This window comes from Seriola aureovittata, chromosome 11 (genome assembly GCF_021018895.1).
Source record: "Seriola aureovittata isolate HTS-2021-v1 ecotype China chromosome 11, ASM2101889v1, whole genome shotgun sequence".
NCBI lineage: Eukaryota > Metazoa > Chordata > Actinopteri > Carangiformes > Carangidae > Seriola > Seriola aureovittata.
In genome coordinates, this window is record NC_079374.1 from 11,566,332 (window position 1) to 11,584,747 (window position 18,416).

Here is an 18,416-nt window from a genome sequence, read left to right on the forward strand (position 1 = left end):
CGTCACTTTTCTCAAACCTACCAAACAGGTGTTACTCCACTGAGCATATTACAACCTATTTTTGATGACAGATTAGTCTGTTTTTTACTCCTGACAAAGACATGGTTTGTAAAGTAAACTGGACTTTCCACTGAAAGTGGTAAAAGGTCAGTGACTTCCTCATATTGCTAATCAAGAAAATTTGCACCATCATGCAAATGAGACAATACAGCAACAAAAGCAAACATTATAGTTAAAGATTAGCTCTCTGAACCTTGATCTTCTTACCCCCTGCAGTACGTCGCAGTGCAGATGTTTTAGGTTTGAGGTACCCGCTCCTGATACTTCTGCCCCCCAACCAATACAGTGAGAGGAAAGCATTGAAAATTTACATTTCAACTCAACAATGTGTCTTTCTAGCAGCAGCGTCTGAGCAGAATAAAGAGCAGTCTTCACTCGCCAACAGTTTTTTTAATACTTTATTCATTTAAAAATAGTTGCCCTACTGTATGTTCTGTTTGTTGTGTTTTTGTTTTTTATTTGCAGTTCGTTGACGCTGTAATGTGTTTGAGGTTTTCCCCTACAACAACACGAGTATATGCATTTGTGTATGTGCATGTGTGTGTGGGTGTGTGCGTGAGTGAGTGTTGCATTAGAAACCATCACACACAGGAAATCAGAATAGCAGTCTATTCTCTCTCTCTCTCTCTCTCCCTCTCGCACACACACACACACACACACACACACACACACACACAAACACAAACACACACACTCACACAGACACAGACACAGGCATATGCTGTGGCCTGTGTGCACATCAGTGATATCAGAGTCTACTACAGTGACAGGCGTACACTTGTTCTCAAGCAGCCGGTCACTGGTACCTGCCACCTGCTGACACATACAGTGTGAACATCCAGATTCTGTGGCTTCATCATGGGAAACTGCACTTCAGGGTAAGTAATCTTTCTTAGACACGCATAGTACACATACTTACAAACTTCAAAGTAATATTTCAGCATATGATTATTAGCCTACATTCAAAGGCTTCCCTGAGACGGCTGCAGAAGGGCAGTGATTAAATCAGAAGAAAATGTGGGCAAGACCATTTAAAAGGCACTATGTAAGATGGCAGTGGACACTTAAATAAAGTAGTGCATTTTGGCTTTGTGGCGAGCAGTTACTGCATTTGCTTCATCAAGGAAATAGTGGTTAGTGGACGAGAATAGTAACAGCCAATGTCTTCCTCAGTAACAAGTCAGACAAAAAGAATTGGGATAAGCGTTGCCGTGTGCCACATTACGTATTTTTTTGAAAATAATCTGAGATGGTGACCTAGAAGCATCCAAAATCCCATGTCCTGTGGTGTTAGTTACTGAAATAGACAGTTGGGCATAGACAAATGTGGGTTGTAGACATACGCAAAGTGTTTCCTGTTCTAACACACTCTGTCATCTGTTAAGCTGTCAAGGAAACACTGCAGTGGAGCAAAAGTTACACATCTGAAATACAGTTTCCGATATTAGTTTATGTTTTATGCTATTTTATGACGTGAAAGTCATAATTACCAGCTAAAGGGAAGTAGAATGAACATTTCCTGGGTTAGATTTATGCCACACTAGTGGATTTTATAATACCATGTATATGTTGATTTGAATGGGGTCTCACCATTTCAATTTGTTTTGTTTTCAGGATAAAGAAGAAAAGGAAAGGTAAAACTACATTTATCACAGTATGTATAGTATTCAGCAGCTATATTTGTTGCATTTATAAACTGGTATTTTCTCTTTCAGGGGACTCTTCATCAGATGGTGGATACGGGGCAGATAATAAGGTAGGCCGGCACCACACCACTGTTGAGTCTATTTTCGTTGAGCATAAATCTTCATAGTTATCAGTTGCAGCTTTTCATAGGATATGGTGATGTTTCTTTATGATGGCCCAGTCAGAGGTGCTGCCTCACTAGATTTGCATACTTGGTGAGCATTGGTGTGAGGCCTCTGCTGTAAAAAAAAAGAAAGAAAAAAAAAAAAATGGTGAGGCTGTTTCTTTCATCCACAGGAAGTCATAGCCAGTAGCCACATCAAAAAGTGTGCTAGTTGCAGTAGCGCTGTACGAAAAAAGCCAAATAAATTATTTTTGGCATACATGTTCTGGTCAGCAGAATTACCATCTCTCTCTCTCGTGTTTTATGTCACTACAGCCTACTGAGGACGTAACATACGCCTCTATTGACCACGGTACTGCCAAAGGATCAAGAACAAGCAGAGCTATACCTGATAATGACTGTGACTATGCCACAGTTAATGTCCCAGCAGCACTTCCAGCTGAACAGGATTCTGAGTGCTCATCTAAAGAAGAATGTGCAGATGATTATGTACTTATGGGGTAAATATACACAAGAGGGAAATTTCAATCGGGCTATTGCAAGATGCAGGACTAGTAGATGATATCATCAGCAGGAAAAATTGTCTAAAATTCTGTAATAGCGTGCAATAGTGCAAAGTTTCCAGTTGAACTTCTCAAAACTTGATCTTCAATGAAAAAACTGAAAGAAATTAAAAAAAAAAACCATCCAACCCCAAGATGTTTCCCTTCACTTGTAAGGGGACATCAAGTCTGCACACAACTGTGGTTTTCCTTTTTCCAGCAGAGAAACTTGTATCGCATTTGACCTCTTTACAGAAGAAACTCAACCTTGGGAGAATGTGAAACCTACAACATTAACTAAATATATGGAAGCAGTAAGTCAATGGAAACTGGGCCTTGTGATTGAGCTTAAAGACTTGAACATGCAAAAGGTTCAGTTCATCTCCAAGAACAGCAGCATCTCCGAATCAACAAATCCAGTAGTGTCCGACATACAACTGCTTGCTACAGCATGACATGAATGAGTGAAATCTTAAAGCCTCTCTGAGTTGAAGTTTTATGTGACCTTGAAATGATTCTAAATGTATAAGTTTTGTATTTAGAAAAATTTGTCAACAAAATTGATGCAGTGAGTGTGTGTGTGTGTGTGCGTGTGCATGTGCGCTAGTGAGAATTACTGCACAGATATACTACAAAAGGATATCTAAGGTTTAAGAATTTATATTGTTTATGTTTGATGCCTGAAACACCGAGACATTAACACGTTATCTGGAAGTAATAAGTCAAAGAAAAATGTTTTGCCACTATGGCAAAAACAGTTTTAAACTTTCCAGGAGCACCAGCATCTCCAAATGCTATTGCTTTTTACGACATGACATCAATGACTTAAGATTTTAAAGTCACTATGTGGATTTTTTTGAATTATACTAGTTATGTAGAAAAAGAAAAAATTGACATCAAGATTGTTGCTTTCAGCTTTCAGGGTTCATGTGCTAAAGTAGAAGAATTTGTTTTCTAGCACACAAAAGGAGCAACAACAGCTCGGTGACCCTAAAAACAGAAAGTGGAACTGAAGAAGCCCAGTGACTTTACAGTCATGCTGGCTAATACGAGGACATCTGCTGTCTCTTCACTATTTTCCACTGCAGATAAGAGTTTGATATCTATCATGGTCTATTTTTGTTGAAACAGAGTGATAGCTTTGCTCCACCTTTAATGTTAAGCTGTATCAGCAAGGCTTGACGAGCACTGCTTAAATGCCCAGACTAAAAATGTGGCACAAATGTAGTTCACACAATAAAACTAAAATTATGTGTGCAATTTGTGCCATTGTTACTTTATCATATTCAGGATGGAAGAATATAATCTTTATGAAATTCCACAATGCATGCATTCTGTTTATTTTACAGCATACTGCTCCTGAGAACTACTGCCACACCACCTCCATATACTACAAATACATATTTAAGTCTTGAGAAGTTGCATGTTTTATGTTTTGTATGTGCATGCGGAAAATACACACATTTTTGTGTAGGCCTGTATCTAACTACAGGGTTATTTATATGTTTGACTGGATACATGTGAAGTGGTGGAGTAGTGTACAATACTTTACTGTAAATTATCTTTGTTTCATTGTGGTATTATTGATCTTTATTACTGATTAAATGTACCACTTTTGTTCATCTTTCTGTTGTATCAATCAACTCAGTTTTAGAAAATATTTGAAAGAAGTCACAGCAATGATCTACTTGGCTTTTAGTAAATAATTACATATAAATAATAAGTCATTCTTTCCTACATTTCAGAGAGAGGCAATTATATAATAGAATTATATATATACTGTAGAATGACAGCTACCTCTTTTCTGTACAACAAAATTAATGAGGGTAAGACAAATTATAGTTGTTTCAGCGTTTGATTTAAGAGCATAGGACCCCAGACCCTCAAAAGGATAAACAGTATAGCTAATGGATGGTTGGATACTATTAACATTATTCAGACATCTTAGCATGGACAGTGATATGGTGCATGATCATGATGATGGACTATATTCTGATCTACCAGTAGATGGCAGAAGACTCCCTTTTTCCAGTTTCCATTTCATATCCGCCTAACCCCTCTAATAATCCTCCTTTTATTTGGATGGTTCAATGCAGATATTCCTCATTCAGATAACATATGGTGAGCTATCGTTCAAATTGTTGCTGCTTGTCTACAAAGAATGTAAATGTCATCTTGCCATTTATCTTTTCACACTTTGTCACGCTACTTTAACTTTTGACACGTGATCAGTACTGGAAAATTCAAATTCACTCTAATTAATTAACTTGTTCTTATGCACTATTTTTACAGTTCTCATTCATTCTGTAGACCACAGTGGAAATTAAATCAATGTGTTTAGAAGTATTTTTAATATGTGTAATTACATATCATACATCAACCCATAATATGAATACTTTACATAATGTTGTACTCATTATCTTGAAGTAAGTGTGTCACTGAATTACGTGCGTGTTACTACAGCCCATGTATTTCATCAGCAACATCGAAAGTCTGTAGTTCTGTAGAGTAGAAATGTTGCATCTATATGAAGAAGGCATTCTTTCCGCTTCAGCAGTTGCATTTGTAGTCATTAATAATGTTCTCTGTGAGACCCACCTACAGAGTAGTGGGCTGCATGTATTGTTCATGGGAGCCAGTGTGTGACATTAGGTACATCCCCTGTTCCATCAGTCAAGTGTTTGTTAGGACAGAACTGAGAGGCTTTCCTTCCCTTATCAGAAGTCATCTCACTCCTCTCTACTATTTCACCAATTCTCAGTTTCACAGCCTTCAGTTTCTCAAAAAGACCTACGAGCATTTAAGTTTGCCCGTGTGATGCATGCGCAGGAGTCATTGCGAACAAATCTGCAGCTCAGTTATAGATAGAGTTCACACGTTGATGATAGCTGGCGTAGGGCTCCACCTCCTCCACATCCTCTATCTGAGAAAAAAAAAAAAAAAGAGATAGATAGAGGTGTCATGAATGTGGCAATGTACAGTAACACACACTGAACTATAAAATAAAGAGGAAGTTGCAGAAAAAGTTCATACCGTTGGCGATTTTGATGGTGACGTGGCAGGCTGTTGGCATGGCCTGACAAAGGGTAGACACACAAACGTGCTCGGTGACTCAACAAAAGAGCTTGCAAATGGCTGTTGTCATTCGTTTTTTTATGAAATTAAACTTCTTACCTCAACAATGGCAGTTTCTTATGCGCAAAAAATGAGAATCCCAACACAGATATAGCGACCACAACAACAATAAGGATCAACAGCCAAAGAAAATGACCTGGAGTGGGAGAGAGAAGATTAAAGGTTTGTTTATAATCTAATGGTCATCAACACTACATATGACATGTAATTAGAAAGAATTAATACCACTACAACATAATGAATCAGCCTTTAACCCAAAAACACAATAAACTCTAAATACACCGATCAGCCACAATATTAAAACAGGTAACTGGTCGTAATGTTGTGGCTGATCGGTGTATTTTTTGACTGAAGCCATGAAGTTATGGAAAATGATTCATACTACAACATAAGTTTTGAATCAAATTACTGATGGTTCAGAATGGCCTAGGATATACACCCATCAGTTACAACATTAAAACCAGTTAATGTTGTGGCTGATTGGTGTAAACCTCTGTACTTTTTCTCTAGTAGATTGACCTTCTGTGGGGTTCAGAATCAGAATCTTCGGCTCTTTCCAGAACCGGTGCCTGATAGCACAGGTCAGGTTCTTTGTATCCATGCCCTCTGCGAGCTCCAGACGACTCTCTACAGTAATAAATCCAAAGGCAAGGTGTGTTTCCACAGTTGTTGAATTTCCCTCATGACTCCAGCTGATGTTGGCAGCAGGTTTCCCTTCCGCTTTGCACACAGCTACCATCTTGTTTTCCCCTTGCTCTAGCCAGGCTGATATATTGGGAGGAACTGGAAAAGACAAAACAGGAGGAATAAGATTTTCCAAATAGGCTACAGCTTGCCTTATTAAAAGTTCAACCAAATCACCAAAAAATTTACAATTACACCAACTACACCAAGTAGTTTTAATAGGTTCAACCTTTTTAGAATTTCACTATTTCTTACACAGAGTATAAAATATTTCCAGATGAAAACCATCAGCAGTAAGGTTGATGAATTATCCTCAGTAACTGGGAGATTGTCTCTTGAAAGGCATACTGCTATTAGGTATTAGGTTTTTCTAATTTACACTCAAGGCCTTTCGGAGTAACAGAAATGAATTTTCATTGTCCCCCATTATGTGGGAGAGAAGGTTCAGTGGAAGTCATTTCTAAATCTGAAACTATCCGCATTCATGTACGTATGTTACTGGAAATAACCAGAATTTGCCGGGGTTTTTTTTCATTTTTGTGTGATTTCAATGAACTGACCCGGTTTAGAAGTCACCCTTATTGATTATATGGTTCTTTGCTGTTATTTCTCCCTGTGAGTTGAAAAATAAATAGTCCTACCTATGATAGTTACATTGGTCCCATAGGCTTCCAGTCCAGCTTTGAAAGTCTGCTCACATGTGTAGATCCCCACGTCTTTAACTGAGAAGTTTGGGATGTGCAGGTAGGATTGAGATCTGGATGTGTTTCGGAGTGACTTGCCATCATTGCAGGAGTCCATCGAGTCTCCACCCTTATCACTAATAGATATCTTACACGATTTGTTATTTGACTTTATCGTCCAGATAACATATATCGTCTCATTCCATGTCTTATCACTGCAATTCAGGTTAGCATCACTCCCGAGGTTGAACTCTAAATATCTGGTAACTGAAAAAACAGGGAAAGCAGAGTTGTATTATTTTTACACATAGTAATGCTGTGATTGTGCTGATTAAATGGTTTGGGTTTGCTCTATCATTAAACAATATACACAGTATGTATGTTCTTATATACATTTACAAACATGCAAAACTGAAAGAAAAATACTGATTAAATTCTCTATGGGACATGGACATTCAAAGAAGAACTTAAAAATAAAATAAAACAAACTATAAATAGCATGCAACACAGATATGACTTTAAACTAAAAGATATCACAGGATGAGGTATAAAATAAATCATACGGTTACTTTATGATGATTTGATTTGTCCCATGAGAAAAACTACTTGGCATCCATTTTTATTTTGGATTAAACATTTGATAAGACTAAAATGATAATAAAATGTCATCTGAAATGAACTGAAAACTATAAACTGCGATCTTTCAAAAGAAATTATTACTAAGAATAACAATGCAAGGCTAACAAGGTCCATGTTTTCAAAGTAGTACTTTGGTATAACCTCTTTTTTCTATTTCATGACATACAAAAATAAACAAGAAAATAATGACTTCAGAAGTAACCTGGTTCAAAGCATTTTTTTTCATTCTTTCAATTAATTTCAACTAAAAAAGTGCTTAATGTTTGAAATAAGGATTAATGAGGAAAGGGGATTTTTTTTTTTTTTTTTTTTTTTTTTTGAAAAGCAAATTGTCATGTTCAACTTCCTGTGCCTTCACTCGACTTACTTGATGTTAATTATTTTAGTGGTGCAAATAGGTGGAGAGAAAAATAGGAAAATTAGTTTACCATTAGCTTTTAATTCATTAGTCGTGCTGGAGTTCACAGAGGTGCCTTGATTAGTACCTGAAAGAGATGGTAGTGAATGTAAGGAAAAAGTAAGTAAAATAGTGTGTTTTGTTTTCAGTCAGAAAGTAGCAGCTAGTGATTAAGAAGTGTTTAATCAGCAGAGCAACAATCATGGTGGTTTATCTGTTATTCATCATTTAGTTTAAATAGTTAGTTAGTCAGTTAGTTAGTTGAGCTGTTAAGCGGTGCTATTAAAAAGATTAAATAAACAGTTGTGAGAGATACTGCTCTATTTCCTGTTATTGAAAAATTGTGAGGTTTGTTGTGCTTTTGTGACATTACCATCGTTATTTCAAAGATGTGAATTGGAAAGTTAAGGTTTCAATGGCTGATGTTTACTGAAATGTGTTATGGGGGTCTGAAATGTGTTGACATCTGACAGGGCTGAGTAAAACAGTGTATGTGGTGGGACAGTAAAACCACAGTTCTCACACAGAAGTCTGTCTTTCATCTTTCTGAGACCCCCACAGTGGAGAAAAGCTGCATCATGTTACCTTACTCTGAAATCATGATTCACTGCAGAACAAAGTGGCAGCATGCTGCTTGTTATTTCAGAAAATATGGGGTTATTTTTTCATACATCTGCTATGGAACATTTTCCTCCCTTGCCAGCTTCTGCATTACCCCACCTCCGTGCATGTTCTTTCCACTGACTGTCTACACTGAGTCACACCACGATCATATTACCTACATGTCACAGATTACACAGTAATGAAAGAAATTATTATGACAGCGTGATATTAAGAGTTACATTACAGGTAACAGCAATACATTCCCGCAACATATTTACATACAGTATAAAGTACCACAAATGACACGTTCATACAGTATAAAAATTGTGTAGTAACATGTACAATGTTATCTTATAGTGTATCTGTCAAGAGAAGAGGAGACAACTACGTACGAGGTTGTCTTTGTGGAGGGTATGTGCATCTCTAAAAAGCCACGTTTGCATCTAAAACCTGCATCTTATCAAGGCTAAAAAATATCAAGTATTAAACCATATGTGAGTAAAATATGTTAATATTCAAACCTGGCTGCAGGCTCCATGCTTCAGACACCAAGAAGATGATAACAGCATAAATCCACATCATGTCTCTCATCTCCAGTTGTATTCAGGTTCGTCTGTTGAGTTGCTTGGGCCTCTCACACAAGTAAGAGAAGCATCAAGTCTAGTCTTTAAGTAAATCCTCAGTCCTGAATTCTATCTGGAGTAATATCGAACAGAGTTGTTTGTCTCGTGCTTTTAAGCCATGTACCGTCCTTATGCAATTTCACTTTCTATCCTTATGCCCTTTAAGCTTGGCGTCTGAGTAGAGCAGATTCTCCACCTCATCCACACAAACTGAAAATCCTTGATACCTGTCATGCTAAATAAATGTACAGGACATGTGACTTACAAATCCCTCCCTCCTTTTTACTCTTCCCCCTCTCCAAACCGCTTTCCACTCAGACATCTGCCTTTTCCCCCCCCACACAGGATGTGATCTGATAAGTCAAGACGCCAGTTTCCTTTCCTGCCAGTCACATGATCACACTTTTTCAAAGTAGCATGTGAACACTCCAAGCAAGGCAGCATTATAAAGCAGTTATAAACTGTGCTCAGAGTAAAATTATGCTATTATCAAAACTATGTGCTCCATTCTTGTGTTAAGAACGCATTCACTTTGTGTGTCCAGTAGCATCACCCTATATGGAAACCTTGCCACCTGGGGTTCACATAAGTAATTCAGTGTAAAACAACAGTCCTGCAATAAATCTTACATCCTTGAACATTATAATGTTCAGTTTTTGTTGAAACTCAGGCAGAGATATTGTACTGCATGAGAATGAAAAATATATTTCTAACATTTAGTCCACCTTTATTGATTTAATCAAGTGGACAAAATATTACACACACATTTTTGGATGACACAACAAAATGTAACAATACAGCGTTCAAAATTACCATGAAGTTGAATCAACACCTCTCTAAAACAGTTTTAAAAATTAAATTTACAGCCTTCATGAGGGTGGAATTTGTTTCAGGGTTATTTTATGAGACCGATATAGTTTTAGCTACATTGTGACTAATGAACTTGTCACTAAGTGCAAGTATTATGGATTTCAATCAAAATCTTTCATGCTTAGCAAGCTTAATTTGATGTAAGCTGTTGGCTGGGGGTTGGCATAACAGCCTTTAGCTGTTTAAGGGTTACACAATGCAGAGTTGCTTACACGTAGTTTTCAAGAAGTGTTAAAGTTGGTGCAAGCAATATTACTAACACCATCCCTAGTTTGCACATCTGAGATTATATGTATATGTGGTTAAGATCTGCAAGGTCTATCAGGAGTTTGTGGTTCATTATTACATTTTGAAATGAGACATCTTGATAATAACTATACCATTAAAGACCACATAGAACAGATGAATGATATATGTTTTGGTTTTTCTTGTTCTGTGTCAGTGTATGGTACAGAAAAACACCAAGAACGGATACTTAAAACTGATACAGAAAATCTTCTGGTTTAACACCCTGATTTATTCGCTCCACCTCATAAAATCTGCTACAGCTAATGGTTTGATGATTTCAAAAACCAGTACTGACACTAATGTGAGGAAGTGATCTCTGCAGTAATCTAGACTATAACCAGGCACAAAGCCGTTCTCCTTTTTCTGAGATCTAATATTAGACAGTGTTTGTTTAACATATAGGCAGCTGAAGTTCAGCTGACTGTGAGCTGGCACACTTCACACGAAGGAAATAGCTTTGCCACTGAATCGCAAAGCCTTCCAGCTGTGAAGTAATGTTGCTTTGGTCAGCGGTCCTCAACTATGGGGTGGGTTAATAGACTATGGAAGTTCTAGGTTTGTGTGTCTGAGTGTTCTTGTATGCCTATCTTTATGAGAACTAGTCTGAGTTTAGCTTAATATGTTGGGAGTGAGGACATTTTTACTGATCCTCACTTTCTGATATCCCTTCAAAGGGCTGTTCAAGGGTTTAGACTTCGTTTTAAGATTCATCTTAAAATCAGGGTGGGGTTGGGGTAGTGGTTAGGGGTTTAGGCATTTAGAAGTGATGTTTGAGGTTAGGGTAATGCATTCTGTTAGTAAATGTCCTCACAAAGATAGAGGTACAAGTATGCGTGTGTGTCTGCTAATGTGTGCGTGGCAGTTTCCCCTTGATAACACCAACTTCCTGTTTATGTCAAAATCAACCTTTTAGCTACACAAAAAATATTCTCTAAAGGGTACAGAAAAAAAATTATGCATATGAAGCAAATCAATAAATATGTCTTCATTAAAATTAATAATAGGCAGATAATTAAAAGAACAGAATATTCTGCACATTGGTCTAAAGTGCAAAGTCATTCTAGCCCACACATTTCAGAATTTGTCTGTAGTTGTTCAATTTTCAGGAAGGCTGCTGTATGCTAAAATGTTGGGACATTCTGCAAGTGAGGGAGATGTTATAACTAGATTTTCATTTATTTATTTATTTTTTATTACACAAGTGTTTAGCCTGCGCTTCACTTACATAATGATATGCAAGGCACCAGAAATTCTCATTTGAAAAAAAAAGGTTTGTACTGAACATTAAAACACGTGAGTGTTATAGATAATATAAAACTCATATATTTACGTTATGACCATTATTTTTAATAAGCTCAGCTATGTTTATAAGACTGTATTTTTTCATTAGCTTGGTGTGAAGAATGGCTTTTAATACTACGATACCCATGAGCCACAGACTCCGTTGCTATGGAGAAGAAACCAGTGACAAGCACAAGAGCCTTTGCAGTTGAGAACATAACATTACAATACATTTGCACAACAACCTAGAAAACGAAAATGACCTAATTTAAACAGTTTGATGTACTGTCAAGTTTCTATAAAGTACAAATTGTAGCTTCTGTTTGCCCTTATCGGAGCTCGTGACTGATGAACTGATGGTTCAAATCGAAATGCTCCTTGGGAGTTGTAGTTGACCTCTCCTGGTGGGTCCCCTTGCGTTTTTTGGTACATAGACTTGTACCTTTGACTTTATCAAAGAACCTAACATTTTCTAACGCAGCTACTCACCATTGGGTAGCTACTCAATGTTGAGTTTCAAACCCAGACAAGCCTTGGATGATCCAACTGATCCAACTGCCAGTCGCCTAACTTCTACGCAGAAAAAAAATCTAAATAACCCCGCCCACTCCCAAACGCCAAGTTTACTGTCTCCATGGTTACATTGCTAAACACCGCACAGAGTACTGCGACAGAAATTCGTTGGGTAAAAAGTTTTAATTTTAATACGAAAATGAGCGTATCTGTCACTCGCACGATTCCTAAGAAAAATTATGCTGATAAAGTTGTTACGCGACAACGGGTTTATGACTACTTGTATGGTGAGTAAACTTAACTTAACGCTAGATAACTTTGGAAACGTGTTAGCTGACTTGGTTCACCTGAACTGAACGGGTATTCTTTCGCTACAGATCCGGTTTACACAGTGTCATCGGAGGTGGACCATGTCAAGGCCTATACGTCTAAGGACCGACTCGTAAGTTGTGTACTCGATACTGGTTGTGTTTCTACAATTAGAAATTTGTCCTCAGATAAGTTTAGTAATAATTAGGTTAAAATCGACCAAGATGCTCCAACTCTTTATTTGAAAGTGTAATTTAACATTAATTAATTTAGTACAAGTACTAAGTTAGAGACAACAGTCATTTTGGCTCAGTAACTCACAAATACAAGACATTATATTAGGTTAAATTGTATTATTATTGCCATAAATTGTTTTGGTTAAGTGTTGTTGCTTGTAACTGCACACAGATTTGTTAAGAAATGATAAGGTGTTGTCTTCAGTTGTTTACCATTCAAGATAAACCCATCTTTAAACTTGATGCAGCATTTTATCCCAGAATAGTGTTGAGGCATTTTTAAGCTGACATATGCCTTTATTAAATAATAGCATGTAGAGTTATGCTGTATTGTATAGACTTATGTTACATTTTTTAAGTTATATTTTCTTTAACACTAATTTACCAACTTTCTGTTTACCTCTCCTCCAGTAGGTACAAGTTGTTCCCTGAAGTATCCTAAACTATGACACATAGCTAATTTTGTTTCTGAGTTGATAGTGTTTAAATATGACAACAAAGAAATGGACTGACAGTGAATTGCAGTTGCTAACAGGTATTTCTATTTCTCTTAATCAGCGAAGAGTGCCTGACTTTGGGTCTATGTTCAGTAGCCTGCCCCACCACCCACGGTATACTATTCAGCTGGATCCTGCAGACCCAGTGCCGGCATCTATTGATCGTCGCTGGCGAGGCCACACAGAGCAGCGCAAAGAGGCATTGCAGCAGCTGGCTGGGTAACACGAACAGACACCATTTTAAATGACTTGGTTTTATTAATTAAAAGTTAATATTTGTACTCTTTACAAATATAAACTGTCTCATTTGGCATATTTATCATTTTGTGGCTATGATTCTTGATTATCTTCTTGACAGGGTTATTCCTAAAAGGGAGGAGTGCCATGTGACTGGAGTTGATCGCTGGAAATACTTTAAACGGTTTGATTAGCCAGCCTACAATCTGAAGCTGTGAATATGGTGGAATACAATCATAAATACATACATTATACTATGGGAGTTTACAAAAGACAACTGCCATGCTGCTCACATTTCAACTGTAAGTATTAAAATAGTCTCTAATATGGTCTTCCATTCTGTTTCCTTTAGCCCTCTAATTCCTGTTGCACAGCAGGTTCCCCCAGATGTGATTTTTGCTTTGCCAAAGTAAGTTCAACTGGCTCCACACATTCATTTATTTTTCAGCTATTTCTGTTGTGCCCTTTTAACTGGGTGAGGATATACCCTCTCTTTTTGTCACTTCAGAGAAGACTTTGTAACGACTGGTGGAAAGAATGCTGAACAACAGCCCACTCACTTCACTGTGGGGGTCCAGACGGACTACAGGGAAAGTGAAACACAAACAGACCCATATAGCCCTGAGTTTGTGATACAACCTGGGACGACTCCCTCAGAGCTCCTGCAACTAGCCGCTTTGACTTGGGGTACAAAAGCAGCTGTTCAGATCTTCACTAGTTACAGACTATACTCTATGATTGTAGCTAATAATAACCTTGTTAAAATCATGAATGTCCAACCTTCTACTAGTGCTCTCATGTCTACCTGTACCTACCAGATGAACAGTCTCTCTGTACCTTCACCTTTACTTACATTTAAACCCTCTGATAACAATTTCCCTCAGGTCATGGTCTGCCTGCAGGCTTGGCAGAAGTGGAAATGATAGGGCGGGCACGTGCCAAGCAAGCTTGGGAGGCCAGCCTTCCTCCACTGGGTGACCTGAGTCAGCTTGACAAGAGGAGGCGTATGATGGAGGAGATGGAGGCCAAAGAGTGGGCTTTCAGAGAAGGAGAAATCCAGAAGTGAGTGGTAACGTACTACACTAATCTGAAAAGACATAAATAGTGAAGTAAACCACAACCTGACTAAAACGTTGTTGGTGCAGTGTTTGGTACATATTTACCTGTTTGCTCGTACCTCTTGGGGAAGTGGTATTATATCTTAAAAACCATCTGCCCTCTCATTTGCCATACAGCAAACCATAAAGTACTCAAACTTGTGTAGTGACTGTCATTAGACAATGTAGTTATCCTTAGCTCTAATGAACCTTTTAGCATCTTCCAGCTCAGTGTGTTGGTATTCTAGCTGTTAGGGTTACTGTTTTGGTTCACTCTCCCCGCTCTCATCAGAATCATTTACTATACATGCACTGTGAATCCTGTGTTCATAGCTTGTTTCCACTGCCCCCAAGTGGTAAAAGAATTAGTTACTAGAAGTTTAAGCAGAATGAATACATGCTGACACATGGATTTGAACAAGGTTTGAATAAAGTAAAGCCAAGGAGGATATGTGCGATATATCAATTTTCTTGACTTATCAAATAATCTTGGTGAACCTTTCCTCCCCCTTGATGTTCCTGCTGTCTCTACCATGAACAACCTGCCCTTCTGCAATGCTTTGTTTCTGTGTGGGGTGGCCAGATTGCAAGAGGCCCGTCTTGCTGTGCTGAAGGACCTGCTGAGGCAGAGAGATGGGGCCCAGAAAGAAGTCACAAACGAGAGACTTAACCTAATATTTTCTAAGCACCAAAAAGACAAGGAGACCAAGCTCCAAAAGATCCACAATGACTACATGAGATGTAAGACAACCACTGCCTCTGCGCTAACATAATATCCAAAATAATAATTAGAAATGTATTATTCAAGGGTTTGTTTCAACCCCTCTTATCCAATGTCTTTTGTTTTTCATTTTTATTTTTGCTTAGCGCTGAGAAAACTGGAAGCTAAGAGGAGAAATGTGGAGGGGAAGCTAGAACATGGTCTTGTCAAAGACTATACAGAGTCTCAGAAATATGCCCCTCAGACCCACAGGGGCGCGTTCACCAGGAGTGCCTGCTACAATGAGTTAAAAACCCACTACTTAGACACATATGAAGGTCTGACTCTAAATACTTTTGGACAAATAGAATTTAACATGTTTCCATAACAGCGCCTCAGAGACAACAGTATCCTTTTAATTTTAAGATAGCTTTCTGTCACTCACAGGTTTGCAAGAGCTTGAGGCAGGACTCTCTGCCTCAGTCCTCAAGCCCTGGGTGAAAAGACACAAACCCAAAGTTAACATCATCAAGTGTATGATCCAGCCCCCTGCAAGCAGAGCAGTAGAACTGATGAAGAAATACAAGGTAAAGCAGGAAGAAATATTTTCATTAAGCACATCACTGAAGTTTTAAACACACAATTGTCTCTCCACAGGCCCTGAGGGAAGAGAACGATCAAGTGACAAAGAAGTCCCTGCGTTTTCTTGTCAAGAACGAGAAGCCTGTTCCTCGTCCTGTCACTCCCAGAGTGGAGGAGCCACCAGAGGTCAGCTAATGTCTCTGAGTATAAATGACACTGACCTTGTTCATCCTAAATGTATTAGAGATGGTATTTATTAATTCACTTATATGTCCCTCATTAGGGGGATGAGGAGATAGAGCTTGCAGTCATCCACTTGCAGAAACTACTGAGAGGAAGAAGTATCCAGTGCGAGGTCTGAATGTGTCTGTCTGTCATATACACGCACACACACAGAGACCGGTTCCTATGTGTGTGTGTGTGTGTGTGTGTGTGTGTGTGTGTGTGTGTGTGTGTGTGTGTGTGTGTGTGTTGGTGTGTATGTATGTGTGTGTGTGTGTGTTTACCTGCACATCTGTTATGCTTCAAAATGCCTCCAGAAATGTTTGCATGTGTTTCAAGTTGTGTATTCACTTCTGTCTGTGTTGTTGTACAGATGTTTAAAGGCAAGGAGAACCATCTGGAGCTTATCCACGAACTGAGGACTGTTCATGCCTTGCAGAGGGAGGAGCAGGAGCTACAGAAAGATGAAAAAGGGCTTGTAATCACCCTGAAAAAACAGAGAGACAATCATAGACACAAGGTGAAACACAGACACGTTCACATACAAAATTTTAAAAAACATTACACAACATAAACTTAAAATCTCTCTCCCCTCCCAGACCTCTCAAGAGGAGGCATCTCAGGCAAGAGTGGTAGGTGCTGAGCTCGAACACCTGTTCGACACCTTGTCAAAGGAGCTGATTCATCTTCAAGAAGAGCGCAGGATCCATGCCTTTACTATACTGGCTGAGAGAGACCGTCGCCTTCGAGAGGCTGAGGAGAGTGGAAGGAGACAGGTGGAGGAGCGCAGACGCAGAGAAGAAGATGAGATCTTTAGACAAGTATGTACATATTTTCTGCTATGAGTATGCAAAGGAAATTGTTATTAGAATAAAATGTGTGCACGGGTGGTGCAGATATCTTAATGATGACTATGTATGTGTACGTCCTTAATACTGTGTCACAGGTGGTGCAGGTACACCAGGAAACTGTGGATTTGTATTTAGAGGACATCATCTTGGGGACCTTGGAGCAGACAGCTGACCAGCAGGCTAGAGAGGAGATCCGCAGGAGGGCAAAGGAGGTCAATGATATCGCTTATGCCATGGAGGAAAGGTAATAGACACCTCAGCATGTCTGCTGATGCTTTCTATTCAGTAATTCAAACCCAAGAATAATAAACAAAAATCATTTGTATGTGTGTGTGTGTGTGTGTGTGTAAGTAGCCGGAACAATCTTCAGTCAGAAGAAATTGTGTCAGAGCTGGTGTACAGCTTCCTCATCCCAGAGGTGGAGAAGATCAGTGTCAGGCAAAGAGGTTTGGGAGGTTTTTCTGTTTTCACACATAGAATGCAACTGCACCACCTTCCCAAATGTTTTCAAATAATAAAAAGAAACTAATAATACATTTTTTTTGTAAATTATATGCAAAATAGGCAGTATTTGCAGCAACATTTAAAAATAGATTAAAAGGCAGAAGCAGTTTAACCTTATGATTTCTCTTTGCCAGTGCACACGAGGCAGCATAGACACTTGCAGGCAGCTCGTGGTATCATTCATGGGACTGCAGAACATTCTGGGATCTTTCCTAGTACTCTGGGGGCCTCACAGTTGACCCATCCCTCTGAAAGAGCCTCCAACCAAGCCCTCGAGGAGATGATCAGCCAAGTGGAGCAAGAGCAGAAGAAGGAAGCAAAGCAGCACCACCATCAAACTGAGTAAAGAACGGACAAAATATATTAAAAAATATATATGGTGTGACTGCAGTATGTCTGTATTTGCAGTTTCATATTCATCATTGTGGGTTAATTATAGCCCTTTGACTATTACTTGTGTATTTGATCTCAAATGTAAAGTTTGTTCCCACGTTTGCCGTCCAACTACAAGTTACATTTGGACTCAGAGCTTGTTAGGTGCCCTGAAGTAACTTTCTGTCATTATCCTGCAGTCTTACACAACAATCCTGCAATAAACCCTACCTTCATAAATTGTAATGTTCAATTTTTGATTTAACAACACGATCGTTTTAGAGGATGTAGTTTGTGGTGCTGTTGAACTGCTTTGGACAAGAGAGGGGTTTGACCATTAAAAGGCAGAAACACTTCTAACATTCAAAGGTGAGGCAAATCCCATCAAACTGTCACAAAAACTGCCTATCAACAGCTGATATCAGAAATGTTGTTCTTAGAAATGCATCGTAAAAAAAAATCTCACCATTTGCCGTTGTGGTAAATGCAGCTTGGAGCAGAGACAGGGCAGAGATTTCAACATTTCCGAAACATCCATTTGTCAGCACAGCACAACACAGCACGGGTCAGAAGCTAACCCCGTATGAACCCATCTGCACTACCTACGTCATCGCTTGGGGGTGTTGAGGTCATGAGTGGTGCCAAGGTGAAAGATTGTAAACGGCGTGGGCGGTGCTGGAC

General features: G+C 38.7%; 2 protein-coding genes and 2 long non-coding RNA genes across 7 annotated transcripts; 2 read left to right on the plus strand and 2 right to left on the minus strand.

The window, feature by feature from the left end:
• The first annotated feature begins 499 nt into the window (after positions 1–499).
• Positions 500–4,635, plus strand: LOC130177098 (uncharacterized). Its single transcript, XR_008828968.1, has 4 exons — positions 500–938; positions 1,675–1,694; positions 1,776–1,816; positions 2,186–4,635. It is a non-coding gene; the product is annotated as an uncharacterized LOC130177098 (long non-coding RNA).
• A 111-nt stretch (positions 4,636–4,746) lies between these two features.
• On the minus strand, positions 4,747–9,821 carry si:ch211-214p13.9 (cell surface glycoprotein CD200 receptor 1). 2 transcript variants are annotated; one of them, XM_056388542.1, is made up of 7 exons: positions 9,075–9,821; positions 7,982–8,038; positions 6,873–7,181; positions 6,067–6,330; positions 5,587–5,683; positions 5,446–5,488; positions 4,747–5,335 (listed from the first exon to the last, which is right to left on the minus strand). In XM_056388542.1, the coding sequence occupies exons 1-7, from the start codon at positions 9,142–9,144 to the stop codon at positions 5,267–5,269; spliced, it is 909 nt and encodes a 302-aa protein (XP_056244517.1). In that variant the 5' UTR covers positions 9,145–9,821; the 3' UTR covers positions 4,747–5,266. The 2 variants fall into 2 exon arrangements, with proteins under 2 accessions (XP_056244517.1, XP_056244518.1); XM_056388543.1 differs by lacking the exon at positions 7,982–8,038 and having other exon boundaries at positions 9,075–9,817.
• A 912-nt stretch (positions 9,822–10,733) lies between these two features.
• cfap91 (cilia and flagella associated protein 91) lies at positions 10,734–17,975 on the plus strand. 3 transcript variants are annotated; one of them, XM_056388536.1, is made up of 17 exons: positions 10,734–10,861; positions 12,506–12,570; positions 13,232–13,389; positions 13,529–13,591; positions 13,760–13,816; positions 13,916–14,094; positions 14,292–14,469; positions 15,088–15,245; positions 15,372–15,542; positions 15,652–15,791; positions 15,862–15,972; positions 16,070–16,141; positions 16,382–16,528; positions 16,608–16,829; positions 16,955–17,103; positions 17,211–17,305; positions 17,498–17,975. In XM_056388536.1, the coding sequence occupies exons 3-17, from the start codon at positions 13,256–13,258 to the stop codon at positions 17,707–17,709; spliced, it is 2,088 nt and encodes a 695-aa protein (XP_056244511.1). In that variant the 5' UTR covers positions 10,734–10,861; positions 12,506–12,570; positions 13,232–13,255; the 3' UTR covers positions 17,710–17,975. The 3 variants fall into 3 exon arrangements, with proteins under 3 accessions (XP_056244511.1, XP_056244509.1, XP_056244510.1); XM_056388534.1 differs by lacking the exon at positions 10,734–10,861 and adding an exon at positions 11,939–12,415; XM_056388535.1 differs by lacking the exon at positions 10,734–10,861 and adding an exon at positions 11,942–12,415 and having other exon boundaries at positions 17,214–17,305.
• On the minus strand, positions 16,299–18,323 carry LOC130177099 (uncharacterized). The gene is made up of 3 exons (XR_008828969.1): positions 18,202–18,323; positions 17,477–17,701; positions 16,299–16,462 (listed from the first exon to the last, which is right to left on the minus strand). It is a non-coding gene; the product is annotated as an uncharacterized LOC130177099 (long non-coding RNA).
• Positions 18,324–18,416: the final 93 nt, after the last annotated feature.

Excerpts from the sequence above, each read along its gene's own strand:
- si:ch211-214p13.9 (XM_056388542.1), bottom strand. The coding sequence starts at position 9,144 with ATGAGAGACATGATGTGGATTTATGCTGTTATCATCTTCTTGGTGTCT. Across the intron at positions 6,331-6,872 it reads GACCAATGTAACTATCATAG|TTCCTCCCAATATATCAGCC; the intron begins GTAGGACTATTT and ends TGTCTTTTCCAG. Across the intron at positions 5,489-5,586 it reads AAGAAACTGCCATTGTTGAG|GCCATGCCAACAGCCTGCCA; the intron begins GTAAGAAGTTTA and ends ACCCTTTGTCAG.
- cfap91 (XM_056388534.1), top strand. The coding sequence starts at position 12,250 with ATGGTTACATTGCTAAACACCGCACAGAGTACTGCGACAGAAATTCGT. Across the intron at positions 12,571-13,231 it reads ATACGTCTAAGGACCGACTC|CGAAGAGTGCCTGACTTTGG; the intron begins GTAAGTTGTGTA and ends TCTCTTAATCAG. Across the intron at positions 15,792-15,861 it reads AACTGATGAAGAAATACAAG|GCCCTGAGGGAAGAGAACGA; the intron begins GTAAAGCAGGAA and ends GTCTCTCCACAG.